Source organism: Sander vitreus, chromosome 19 (genome assembly GCF_031162955.1).
Source record: "Sander vitreus isolate 19-12246 chromosome 19, sanVit1, whole genome shotgun sequence".
NCBI classification, from domain to species: domain Eukaryota; kingdom Metazoa; phylum Chordata; class Actinopteri; order Perciformes; family Percidae; genus Sander; species Sander vitreus.
In genome coordinates, this window is record NC_135873.1 from 19414942 (window position 1) to 19428560 (window position 13619).

Below are 13619 nucleotides of genomic sequence, written 5' to 3' on the forward strand. Positions count from 1 at the left end.
TTGTCAGGCAGGACGACAGGAGAAAGTCAAATCTGCAAGGATAGACTACAACAAAGACATTTAACAGGCCAGTCCTTCTTCTCTAAAATCAACAATGATAACAATGGTAAAGTGCTCTTTTCTACAACTGATTAATTAATTCTGCATCTTGAACCCCATCAGATTTGCCATCCACTGAAAAATGTGAATAATTTGCCACACACTTCAATATAGGATGATGATGATATTCATCTTTGGATGTCAGAGAACTCTCTTTTTTTGCCATAGAACAAAGACAAAACAGAACTATTCATAATTATGCAAAGGCTCAATGACAGAGAACTGCAGATCCTGGCAGATCTCTGTCTCGAAAGAACAGAGGAGAAGCTAGACATCTGGGTGGGATTTTAGGCAGTGATTTACATTTCAAGAGCCATATCAATCTCTGACAAGATCAGTATTTTGGCAGTTTGCAGATGATCTGTGTTGTTTGTGTCCACTGAGTCTGACTTAATGTCCCACCCACAACACTATCTGTTACTGAGTATTACCACAGAATCAAAAGAGGGAGAATTTCAATGAGCATTACAGGTAGCGTTACATGGATAGGAAAATTAAGAAATGATGAGACCTAGAACAATACTTCAGCAAATGTAAGACTTTATAAAGGCCTAACATTTTGAAATTTTAGACTTTTTAAGAGCCCACGGAAACCCTATCACTGTAGTACATGTGCCTGCTGCCTAAGCTCTGTGCTTCTTCAGAAAACTAAACTATGTGCTTACTGCTTCAGTCTCTGGGTTGTTTCAGAACCCAGTGCAAACCGTTCTGTTGCACGTACATGAGGACATTACACCAGCGTCTACTGCAGGTGAGAAAATGTAATATTCTGATATGGTCCGTTATGAGAAAGGTGTATTATATATACAAACACACAACTGTCACTGAACACTGTTAGCCAAGTAAATGCTATGTCCCATTGAAGAATAATGCTTATTTTCTGTGTCCTGTATTGTTCTATAACTTGACATACTGTGTACACACGACAAACCCACAGAATGATGTGCAGCCAACCAGTGACTATGTTGTACTGCCACCTTCTGGTCAAAAGCAGTTAAACCACAAAAACAAACTTAGTGAAAGACATTTATTTATGACATTTTATAAAAGTTTAACATATAAACCACTAGCTTCTAAAACAGAGGTTGACAACTTGAGAGAAAGGGGAAAAATACTAAAGAAAGCAGTTGTTCTAATAGACAAGTCACTGCTTATGAGAAATATTTACATCAGTGTAGACAGCGCAGGTTGCTGTCACATCGTTGTCAAAAAGACAAGTGACGATCAGAATACTGGACAGAGATGCAGACAGTGAGGTAGGACAGGGCACTGTAAAACCTACTCTATAAAGGGGCAGCGCTTGGTTGTATATACAGCTCATAGAGTGAAGGGGGTGGGGGGGGGCATGGTTTACATCTAAACTGCGTCTGTCTTCTTGTACGCCACCATGCTGTTCACCTTGTGGATGGAGGTGGTGAAGGAGCGTAAACGCACCTCCTCTGATTGGTCGATGATCTGCGGCCCGGACTCCTCCCACTTATCAGGAACTACCAGGTCTTTGTCTGTGTAGACAAGGAGGTCAAATGCACCTGGAGGGGGGAGGCAAAGGATGAGTCAACTGCCCATTATCCAGAAGTGACCCGAGACAAACAGTTTGTTGGTAGAAAAGGGTCTTGTTACTCACATGGCGTCTCCAGCAGTGGCAGGAAAGTAACGGTGGCCGTTATCTGTCTGATAACTGAGCGGATCTCATCCTGGATGGTCTTAATGGACTTCTCTCTGGGAGCACTGGGTCACAAGAGAACTGAGTTAACATGCATGATCTAAAGCACTGTGTACATACACTGAGGTGAGGCAGTGTCAGCTCATCATGGCCGCCATCAACAAGTGTACAGTGGTAAAAAATGTTATTGATGTTACTAGTCAGCTGCTCAAGTTTGAACTAAAGGCCGATTCATGCTTCTGCGTTAAATCGATGCCGTGGCTACGTATGCAGCTACGTGGAGAAACCAAACCTACACCTTAGCCTGACGTGCACCTCTCAAAAATGTAACTACACGCTGCTCGCCAGCGTTGCATCCCCCCCCCCAGTCTGAAAAACCTATTAAACTATTTGAAAGAATGCTGCTAAATGAACTATTGTAACTGAGACTGTTCAGGGACAAGTGAAGAGGAGCTGACCTGCTCTCCTTGGCTGATTTGTCACACTCGATGTCGAACTGCCATCTCTCCAGCACCTCGTTGGTCTCCAGACATGTGATCACCAACACCAGCTTCTGCACAGTGCACTCAAACAGCCACTCTGCAACACAGAGAACACACACATTTACTGACTTATTATTGTGAGGGTGCACCCTGAGACTGAATACTGTAGTCTGAATAGGACCTAATACAATACAACCCTGTATACGTTAGGGGTGAACGGTACACAGAAGTCACGGTTCGGTTCATACCTCGGTTCAGACATCACGGTTCGGTACAATGGAGGGAAAAGCAAAACAAAAATGCAGAAGGCAATTTTTTTTATTGTGCATGTCTCAGGCTGTCCACTGAGCTAGCTTTAACAGCTTGAAGTGTATAAAGTAAGATGTAAACAATAAGTACCCTGCATCATCTCCAGACTCCATCTGGAAGTAGTAGTCAGCTAGTAGTGTGATATGGGAGACCAGCGCTGCTCTCATGTGTGAATGCACAGAGCAGGGGTGTTAAAAGAGCAGCTTCGGTTACACAGAGCAGTTGACGAGTTTTGGTGTTAGCTTCACACGCTAACGGCGAAGCTAACAGCTAACGGCGGAGCTAACAGCTAATACCGGAGCAAACAGCGAAGCAAACGGGCCTGGAGGCCATTTGTGGTTGAGGCGAGAAGGGATACAGCTACGTCCGTGTTTGGTTGTATGTGGAAGGGACTAGTTTGCTTCGTGTGGACTCACTGGACCGACTGACTCCACATGTAGGCGGAGCTCGGGAGCTTCAGAGCTAAGGCAGGGCTACAGATTAGGTGTCCCTAAAGAACCGCGTGTCTAACAGTAGTTCCGCATTACATTAATTAATTAATTTGCACGCAAGTTTTATTTATTTTTATACCGTGTAAATTCATGGACTGACCGTTCAATACGAATACATGTACCATTCCACCCCTAGTATACATAGATGCATTTATCATCAGTCAACTTGGAACAACTCGGAGACTAAGGAAGACTCCAGTTTGCCTACATTCTCAGAGTGGTGTATTAGTCAGCTTCCTGTTCTTTTAAATGTATTATGCTAATTAGTAATGTAAAAAGAACTGAGCGAAAAATACATTTTTAATAGGTTAATCTAGTGAGAATTTGTTGCTTTTTCCTTAATCATTTCTTATTTTACAGGTTGGGACTGATCAGACAAAACAAGCTATTTGAAGACATGACCTTGGGCACTAAATAAACTGGGTTTTCTAGACACTAGACCAACAATTAATCGAGAATTGTTTTGAAGCCAGATGGAACCCCCCAGTGCAGGGGGTCCGATTCCTGACCGGCCCGACTTCCCTCCAGATCAGCAAACGTTCTGTTCCTGCCGCTGGCCGCCCGGTGTTGTGCTGGCTGCATTTGAGTTGCTAACTGGAGGCTAATTGAGTAAATAAATGGCGAAGTCTCGTAGCGTCGGGGAGAGAGCCGGAGGTAGCGGGGTGCACTAGCTAGCTAACTTAGCGTTAGATGCACCGACTAACATAACCCATACAGCGACTGTAGCTAGCGCTATGTGGCAAATTCAATCATGGTATAGCCTAGCGCTGTTATTTGTAGGACTGGGTATCGTTTAGGCCTCCTTCCTCAAGAAAATGTGACGTTTTTCAATAAAACAAAAGCAATTTCCCGGTACATTTTGTGTCTCTTTGTAGTCGCGTTGCGTCTCTTTTTGGTCATTTTTTAGTTTTCTTTGGAGTCGTTTTGTCTCTCTGTGGTCATTTGGCGTATTTTTTGTAGTCTGTGTCGCTTTGTGGCAGTTTTGCGTCTCTTTTTAACATAATTTTGGCCCGGTATTATCACCATATCTGTGTCTAAAACGTTGGCAAACCTAGAGCAGATAATAAATAAATAACACTCGAAAGGCTTGAAAAACTAAACGTCCTAAAGAAGTCCGTCTACAATCATTAGGTCGGAGAAAAGTCTTTCAGTTGCATTCATTTGGCTTAGGTACTGCTCCGAAACCTTATTATGGCAGGGAAAACCCCGATTTGTAATATTTCCGCATTACGATTGTCTCTTTAAAAGTGAACCGACAACATGAGGCTCTTCTTACAGAGTTCACTTCTCCCATTGTTAGGTTGCGTACTTTAGTGAAAGTCATCCTGGGAAAAAGGCTGCAGAAAGCCAAAATGTGAATCATTCAAGGTATAGAGAAGCACTCGGCCGAGGCTACCTTTGAGTTGAGACACCACATTGGTCAGGTAGTTCTTCAGTTTGGGATCAGTGGTAAGTTGAAGGCTCATGTCATAATTGGTGACCCTGCTGAATGTCTCTGGAGGATATATGCCCCGCTGGTACAGGATGCTGTTGATGCCAAATGCTGTGGTGGAAAGAGGGAAGCAAATTTGCTCAGACAGACGAAAACTGGGTAGTCATAATAAGTGAGACAGCCAAGCTGCTCGGTTAAACAGGATTCAAAGTAGAAATCTGCTAACATGACAACACAGGCAAGTATCAAAAGTATGACAGAGGTATAAAAAGGCATTGGGTTGATTAAAAGTACATTAAAATAGGCTATAAATAGCGCCTAAATATGCTATGTGAAAATCTATGAAATGTATTGGAATGAATGGACATATACTGTACGATGAATTCACAAACAATTAAAACTAGAGCTGCACGATATGAGGAAAATATGCAACAACCTTGTTGAATTTCAGGTCTATACAGGTCTAGACGAGTAGGAATAGATAACGCATACAGATAAATGTGCATATGTCAAGTTATGCACGGTACCATATTTCCGTTGTCATACTGTTTCCACTTTGAAAGTGTTAGTTAATTTAGCCTTGTGATTCGAAACACATGGCATTGTTACCGCTGCAGCGGCTCTGCTTTTCAATGAAGCATCGGAAACAGTAAGCCTACAGTGCGAAGCTCGTCCATAAACCGACTAACGTTAACGTTATGTAGAAATGCTGCCATGCTAACGTTAAAACGGCGACCAACGTCCCTCTCGAAAAGTTAACGTTAGTCTCTGGTGAATTTGGCATCACGTTACAAGTACCCCAAACCGCAAGTAACGTTAACATAACACACTTTTAACTGTAAACGGAAGTCTTTCTCCTGTATAGCTAGCTAGTTTCCTATTGTAACGTTAACTCTTTTTTTTTTTTTTTTTTTTACTTTATCTATATGTCTGTACTTATGGATCTCTGTCTGTCTGAGTCATGGATGTGTGTATCATAAGAATAATAAGGTCTATGTGCTACTGCAAAAACCCAAATTGCCCTTATCTGTTAAGATGACGGTAACGTTACGTTTGTTACGCTCGACATTTTCACCGTAACGTAACGTAAGCTAAGTAAAGTCCGGACACACGTTCTAGCATTCACATTTAAAAAATGAATACAACTAATTGAGTTTGGTTGGTTGTGTGCTCAAATGAAGAGTGGAGCTCCAAACTCCGTTTTCAGATATTTTAATGGAGCTCCGATTGCCGTGCTGTGTGGACTGAACTACACGCAGGCCAGTAACGTTAGCATATTTAGCACTGCGTGTCTGCGTGTCGAAAGCTCTCAAAACGAGCTGAAAACAACCACAAATATAAATACTTACAGAAGAATTCGGCTACTAGCTCAGCGCTTCCCTTAAGAGTAATCCCCTTCAACGTGCTAGTCATTTTCTTACACTTTTGGCTATATTCGTGACAATGAACCTTTGTTTTTCTCGGTCTAGGCTTCAACTACCCGCCGTCCAGTTTGAAATTTGTTAGGTCCACACTTTTGCGCATGTGTGAACGATTTCGGCGCACTGTTGATGACGTGTCAAATAACGCTTACATTTTCTTTGCACTAGATGGCAGTGCATTATAACTCAACGTTATGCCCGGTGTCACCCAGAAAATGTGCATATATGTTATGACTTTACATTCTTTTGTTGAATATCCTATGAGCCCCTTATTATACTATTCTTATGAGCGAGAGGAGCTCAAGTTGGCGAATAAAATTCTGAGATATCCCATAAGATAAGACAAATAAGATTAGAATGAAGAAAGAAATGACAGGTTGGTTTCAGTTTTTACACAGGTAGGTAGCAAAGTCCCCAGTGTATGTAGGCAGCTGTGCTCCAGGGTCTAAACTGATGTACTGCCCTCTTCCACAGCAAAACAAAGCTTTCACATATATTAACAAATAAGTAGAATGCTCAACTGAGGTGGTGAAAGTAGCCCAAAAAGTACAGTACAGTACAGTACAGTACAGTAGCTACAGTAGCCATTCAGCCAAATACAGGTGAGTACTTAGTTCACTTCCCAGTATTGTATAGGGTTTGCTGACATTTCAAATTTGACACATTTGTTTTCACCACTGTTTATCACAGAAAGCCTACATTTTCTTTCATTTCTCCATATTTTGTCGAAAGCTTGAACAAAAACAACTGAAAGTGTTTGTGCAACTTATTGATTTAATTGGATGAGTAATGAGATGACTTCACAGAAATGAATGTCACAACTTCAAGTCATTTCTTGCAGGACACATGGAAACCTGCAATGAAATGACTGTGCTGAAGTTGTTGCAGGGTGAGTTTTTTGGGGAAGGCTGGCCTTTATGGCTTCAGTGTGTGAGCTAAATCTGGGCCTAAACTCTTCCTGATCCATATTGAATGCAAAGACGTGAAAATGGTTGCTGGAAGGCTCACAAAATGCCCACAGAGAAGGAGAAGGAGCTGTGCCAGCTCACGATAGGAGTTTCAAGATGGAGCTTAGAACCAAAAAGAACAGATGCTATTCGGACAGACTGACGCCCATCCCAGAAAATCGAATTGTTGTTTGGATGGTGCAAAGTGGCAAGACGTTAACACACAGCACCACAAGTCACTGCAGTTGTGACCTGCCCTGGACCTGCCATGCCATTCCTTAAAGCTATAGTGCGTAGTTTCTGTCTTCCCCATGAGGAATTCTGAGTAATGACAATAATTCTGTCGGTGCGTCCACATGATACAAGCCTTTGGTGGAGCTGATAGTCTTAATTAGCTTGGTATCAACTCATTTGACAATGGCATGAATGTAATGGACGTTTATTAATATCAAAAAGCTACGCAGTAAAGCTTTAAACCATTCCGTTAAATCCACGTCCAGACATCCCATATTTGTGAATCTGTTGTGAGTCAGCTAAATCCTTCAGTACAACTCGTACATTTTAAATTGCATATTAACAGGGTCAGAATTTCATGGGAGCCATGAAGGTCTTGGCCTTATGCCCCTCAAAATATGATATGCCTTATGGCCACAGTGGCCTTGATGCCCCGCCTGCACTGCCCCAGCTGATTTAGCCATTTTCTCCTCTGTGGTTTTTAGACACGAGTGTCTTTTTTTGAGATTTTGATTTCTTATTGGGCAACATCAAGTGGAATGCTGCACACATAACCATTCACCAAGTGTTACGTGCTTAATGGGTATTATAGCCAAATGTTTGTAACATTAATGCTATGAAACTTAATGTTACCCTTAAGTTAAGTTCCTTATTTCCATGGACTCATAATCATTGTTTTATTTGATGGCCTGGTATCTGGTCTTTGTGCCCTTAAAACATTGACAACGTCCTCATCCTCATAATGAAATACCAGGCCTGATATTAGCAATGAAAAAAAAATGCACATAAAGTTTATATACTTACATGCAAGGGTGTATGTTTCAAAGTGAGGAGACACCAGTCCAAAGTGCAAACAAAGAATTTGCTTCTCATGAAATCTCAAGTGTGTTTAAGAGGCTCCACCACTGACACTCTCATAATACAGCTCATTGGATTCTGGGTCTGATATTAGTTCTGCCTCTGTGAATACTCCAGTATACTAAATGTGTGCAGACTTGTCAGCTGGTCCAGCAGTTTCCAAGAGAGATATTGGCTTCATATGCATATTTGGCTCTCCTCTCACACTATAACGTGCAAAAGACTTCTTCAATCAGCACTCATAGCTTGGGAAGGTGTGTGTCTGTGTCACTGCTAAGTTCCTATCGACAGCACAGAATATGATTGAGTTATGTCTCTTTACAGTGCAGTGAGGTGTTTGCCACACATTCCTGTCCTGTAGGTGCTGTGTTTGTCCTACTTGGAGCTGCAGTGATGGGTGTCATCACTCAGCTGGCTGGATCTGGCGCTCCTATGCAACAGCTGGAGCTCTGCAAAGGACTTTTCATGTCTTATTCACACGCAAGCACACACACACATTCCTGCATTTTTGTAGGTACATAAACCAAATGTGAGCATATTGTGTACACACGCACGCACGCACACACTCACGAACGCACAAACTGTATTCAGGATGTTGTTGTTAAAGATATGACCTTTCCTTTGACTGTAAGTGTGTTTCTGTCTAGTGACAGATGGTTACACCAGTTTGTGTCATCTTGATGAACAAATTATTTAGTTATTTTGTCTTTCATTAAAACCTTCCTGCCAAAGTAGAGACATTGCTTTCAACATGTGTATTTATTGTAAGCACCACAAGTTCATCAGTTTGAACCTATAAAAAGACTCTCCTTGTAAAGTCCCTGCTTGTGTTTGTCTCATGAAGACCCATAGTTCCTTCCTTTTACTAGTGAGTTTATATGACGGCCTACGGCCCTATCTAAACATGCAGGCCCCAACCACAGAGACATAGCCCTGAAGAATAAACACAGTCTAATTGATGGTGGGAGGGATGAGAGCACATACAGTTACTCAGTCATTGTCAAGCCACCTGCACTATATCCCAATGTAATAACTCCACCCTGAACATGTCCGGATGTCCACAAAATGACTGCAAACTATAGCATTACAGTAACAAACAGCACACACGTGTTATTGTTTTCTGCAAGGACAGTGATTTGGTCTTAAAGCTGCACTATGCATTTTTTAAATAATAGCAATCCCAAGACTCAGTTAAAGGAGACATATTATCATTTTCCGTATTTTCTGTCATATCTACAATGTAATAATATTGAATTTTCAATTTACCTCTGATAATGAGGTAGTTCAGCGAAATCCCAGTGAGCTAAAACGTTCAGATTTCCAACTGTTTCGAACGCTCCGTTTTTTTCTACTCTCGACTGAGTGTTACGCAACTCCAAGCCGGCCTTCTATGAGTGGTCATCTGCTCAAGACAGGCAGGACTGGAGTGTTTAACATTGTCACATGTAGCTACATGCTAACTGCAGTAAAATATGTCATTTTGGCTGCCCTTGTGGTTAAATTCTCCCCAATTCCGGGTCACATTACTCCTGAAACATTATTGGTTATGTATTATTTGGTTTAAAAGCCTTTATCTGCAATTTTGACTGTAGAAATTGCTGCTATATTCTATTATCCACTGCTAACTATAGTAGCTACATGCTAACGGCAGTAAAAGATGTCATCTTGGCTGCCAATGTTGTTAAATTCAACCCTATTCCTTGTCACATTCCTGCTGAAACATGTCCGATTGGGTAGTGTTTGGTTTAGAAGCCTTTATCTTTGATTTTTTGATGGTAGAAAGTGCTGCTTCGTTCCACTACAATCTAACGTTAGCATACTGCTAACTATTAAGTAGCTGCCTAGAATGATAAAAAATGTTTGCCCTGCGTGAAACCAACTTTTAACTTCCACATTTTCAAAGAATGCTACAATTGTTATGGCCGGTCAAGGCAAAGGAAATATTAGATCTAAATGTTGGTTTCGCCCCAGGCAAACATTTTATCATTGTGGGCAGGAAGTTAACATCTGTGGGATCACAAAATGTATTTTGACCCATCGAGCACAGATAACTTTTCAGAAAAGGAGACCTGATAAAAGCACAACAAAGCCAGATAGAGAGACCACCAACACTGACAGCACAACCATACAAGAATGTGATATTGCACAATTCTGCAAAACCCTAGATTACATTCATGCCAATGTTTTTAAGATTAATTGCCAATGTTATTTAAAATTCTTTCTTTGTACAATATCTGTGATATTACTATTGTATAATTAAAGGTCCCATATTGTAAAACGTGAGATTTCCATGTCTTTTTTTTAATAAAACAGGTTGAGGTGCTATATAAATACTGTGAAAGTATCGAAAAGCTCAATCCACAGAGAAATGCCCACAGCCCTTATTCAGAAACTGTGCCTTTAAACAAGTCGTCAGGACTCCCTGTACTGTTGTGATGTCACAACTATACTATATATAGGTAGAAAGTGCCGCTACAGTGCAGAGACTCCAAAGGCATAGATGCAGAAGACTCTGATATGCTGACCAATCAGAGAACAGCATGCTTTTTCTGGGATGAGAGTTTAAAAAGACAGGCGCTTTTTAGACAAAGGGTGAATAGGTATATTCAGACAGACGGTATGAGAAAAACTATTAGTTTTTGGACATTAAACCATGTAAACATGTTCTAGTAGAAACCCAAAATAGAAGTATAAACCTGAAAATGAGGTATGATATGGGACCTTTACGGTAAGGGAAAGATTGTGGTTATGGAAAATATATCACGGTGTATTCTTCCTGCACCGGGGTCCTAGAAGGAATCAAGATGGTAGGGATTCATCATTCTAACCTTAAATAACCAAGTTAAAGCAACACTATGTAACTTTTCCCGCTATGGTCCCCCTACAGGTTGGAAGCGGAATTGTCCATTACATTACATTGTCCAGTTCATCCGAACTACAGATCCACTACCTGATCTGGCAAACTTGCATAATGTAATGTAATGGACAATTCCGCTTCCAACCTGTAGGGGGACCGAAGTGGGAAAAGTTACCTAGTGTTGCTTTAAAGGTTGTTATTAATTAAACAGGTTACACTTTACTTGAAGGTATCTACATAAGCGTGACATGACACTGTCATGAACGTGTCATAAACATTATAAACAAGTCATAAACGTTTATGACATAACACTTCTTTTAAAGTGTCATTTGGTTTTTGTCATGACAATTCATGGTTAGGTTTGGGTTAAAACACAACGCCCAGGCTGCGAGGGGCACAGGCACAAGGGGACCACTGGTGTGAATAAAACACTTAAAAACCTCCTTAAAAAGCTGGGTTCGGTTATATAAAAGCTGTTTAAAAGAAGGCCAGATATTAAAAGCAGGTTAAAAGAAGAAGAGAGTTAGGGTTAGGGTTAATGTGTCATGACTGTGACACTGTCATGTCACTCTTATGTAGATATCTTCAAGTAAAGTGTTAACATTACCATTAATTTACCATGGCTAGGTTTAGTTTTTTTAGAAAATGTTCAGGTACACGCTGAATTTTTGCAGAACCCAGTATTATTCACTATAATGCAAGCATTAGCATGGAGGATCAGAGTGAATAACAAACACTGACACAATACAAGAATGTGACCAGGGAAATAATGTAGACTTTAAATTTGGCCAATACAGACAATATTTGGTCCAACTGAGGCTGATATAAATGGTGATTTTCTTTAGAGCCTACAAATCTTGCCTAATGTAGCAAGTATTGTTTTCAACCATACATATTTATACATTAACAATATAATCAGTGTTGGTGCAGAAGACACTATTTGTCTATTGAACATTTGCTCTAAGACTTTTCTACCCCCCCCTCCCCGCAACATGATCCCTACACTGCAAGGTTCCAGATCCACTTGTCCTCAGCCACGTTGTGTCTTGACCTGGCCTTTCCTGCTCTCTTTTGGTAACGGAATGCCGAGACCTTGCAGATTCATCGGACAGCTGTCATTTATTCTACATGTGTGTACGAGAGTGTGTGTGTGTGTGTGTGTGCACTGTTCTTCTATCCACGGACCAAATGAGCAAAAAGATAGAAAGTCAGGGTTCAGTATGCTTTAACGTGCCATCTCAAAGTGATTTGAAAGCGATCTCAAAGTGACAGTTTTTGTGAATATTCAGAAAGGCCACACTCAAAGGCATGAAAAGCCTACTGTCATGAAGTGAGTTTCCATCCACCTTTGTTTATGTGCATTTTTAATTGTGGAAAAAAGTTATTTAAAAGTCTCAAAGGTATAATATCAAGGGCCTTGTGGTCTACTGCAGCGAGAGGGTGATACTTCATTTACTGTTTCTTTACTCGCTCATCTTTCTTATTGTCTTATTGTATATTTGTTGTCGTTTTTTGCAGGAGAATCTCCTTTCTTTTGTAGGAATATTTCCCTCTTTAGATCTCCTTCTCTCTCTCCGAATGGAGCTATTCATTTGTACATCTTGGCGTTGGAGGACTTTTCCACCAGCCCTGGTAGTCATATTTCCCATGCATGGTCATACTTTTATGTGTGCACCTTCCTGGGGCTAACAAAACTGATTTACGCATGCAGCATTTGTTTCTGTTGACGACCCCGATAAATGTTTCATGACAAACACATCTGCTGAGCTCTGAGGTTATGGACGGATGGACAGAGAAGGGCCAATGGACGGACGAAGGGGGGAGTAACAGAAGGAAGGGGCAGGGGCAGGGGCTCGGGACTTTGGAGAACAGAGTTTTTCAGCTCATCTGGCACATCTGTCCTTCTTCCATCCCCGCAGTGCTGATGCAATCACGTGGGGCACACAAACACATACTCACAAAAACACTTTCAGCTGGCTCGGTTTAGCCACACTGCCTGCATGAGGATCAGTGTATCTCGAATTGCGCTGCCTTTATTTAATAGCAGCTTTGGTGCAACACGAAGTGATGTTTCTGTGGCCGAGCTTCAGACAGCTAAATGTGGCCCTTAACAGAAATCGATTACATCATGTATTGAAAAATGTCAAAGTAAATAGCTGTCATATTAATTGTCATGTGGCTTATTGTTTAAGGTTTTGACAGTGTGAGGATGACTACAGAGGCATATTTAAGTTTGTCCCCAGTTTTTACCACTACATCACTGGACATAATGCTCAACATCTGGTTCCACAACTGCACACATTTTTAGCATTAGCTGCCGACAGAAGAATTAACCCATTACTGTGTGTCGGAATTCAGCGGCCGGTGCTGCCTGGGTTGCTGCCTCGCCGCCCGGCCTGTCCTCCTTCACAGACCCTGGCCCGCTGTGAGCTAGATGGAGCTCCGTCACGGCCTGCAGCTCCCCTCTTCCTGCTAAATGGCCGGTGTGTGTGAGTGAGAACACGGTCAGCGAGCTTGTTACGCCCGCAATCTCACAGGTTCCAGTTAATCTTATAATGGATATGTGTGTTGAGTTATTTAAACAAACGATCGGGGAAATAAACGCCTCTTGTCCGCGAGTGAGCTGGATGGAGCTCTATCAATGAGAGCTAGATTGCCTCCTCCTAACGAGAGAGATTAAATTGAAATCGGACAAAAGTGTTAGCTAAGCTTTGTAAGACCTTAGGGTAGCTGTGATATACATGCCGTGACGAAATTCAAGGTGTAAATATACTATAGTTATGCCAAAAGTGTAGCGGCAATCTTTTCCCATAGGATTGAATGGGA

The 13619-nt window shown here is 41.5% G+C and overlaps 1 protein-coding gene across 1 annotated transcript; it reads right to left on the bottom strand.

Moving 5' to 3' along the window:
• Nucleotides 1–1112: 1112 nt before the first annotated feature.
• Nucleotides 1113–5989, bottom strand: mad2l1 (MAD2 mitotic arrest deficient-like 1 (yeast)). The gene is made up of 5 exons (XM_078275919.1): nucleotides 5826–5989; nucleotides 4441–4587; nucleotides 2221–2341; nucleotides 1724–1827; nucleotides 1113–1628 (listed from the first exon to the last, which is right to left on the bottom strand). Exons 1-5 carry the CDS (start codon nucleotides 5887–5889, stop codon nucleotides 1456–1458), a joined length of 609 nt encoding a protein of 202 aa, XP_078132045.1. The 5' UTR covers nucleotides 5890–5989; the 3' UTR covers nucleotides 1113–1455.
• Nucleotides 5990–13619: the final 7630 nt, after the last annotated feature.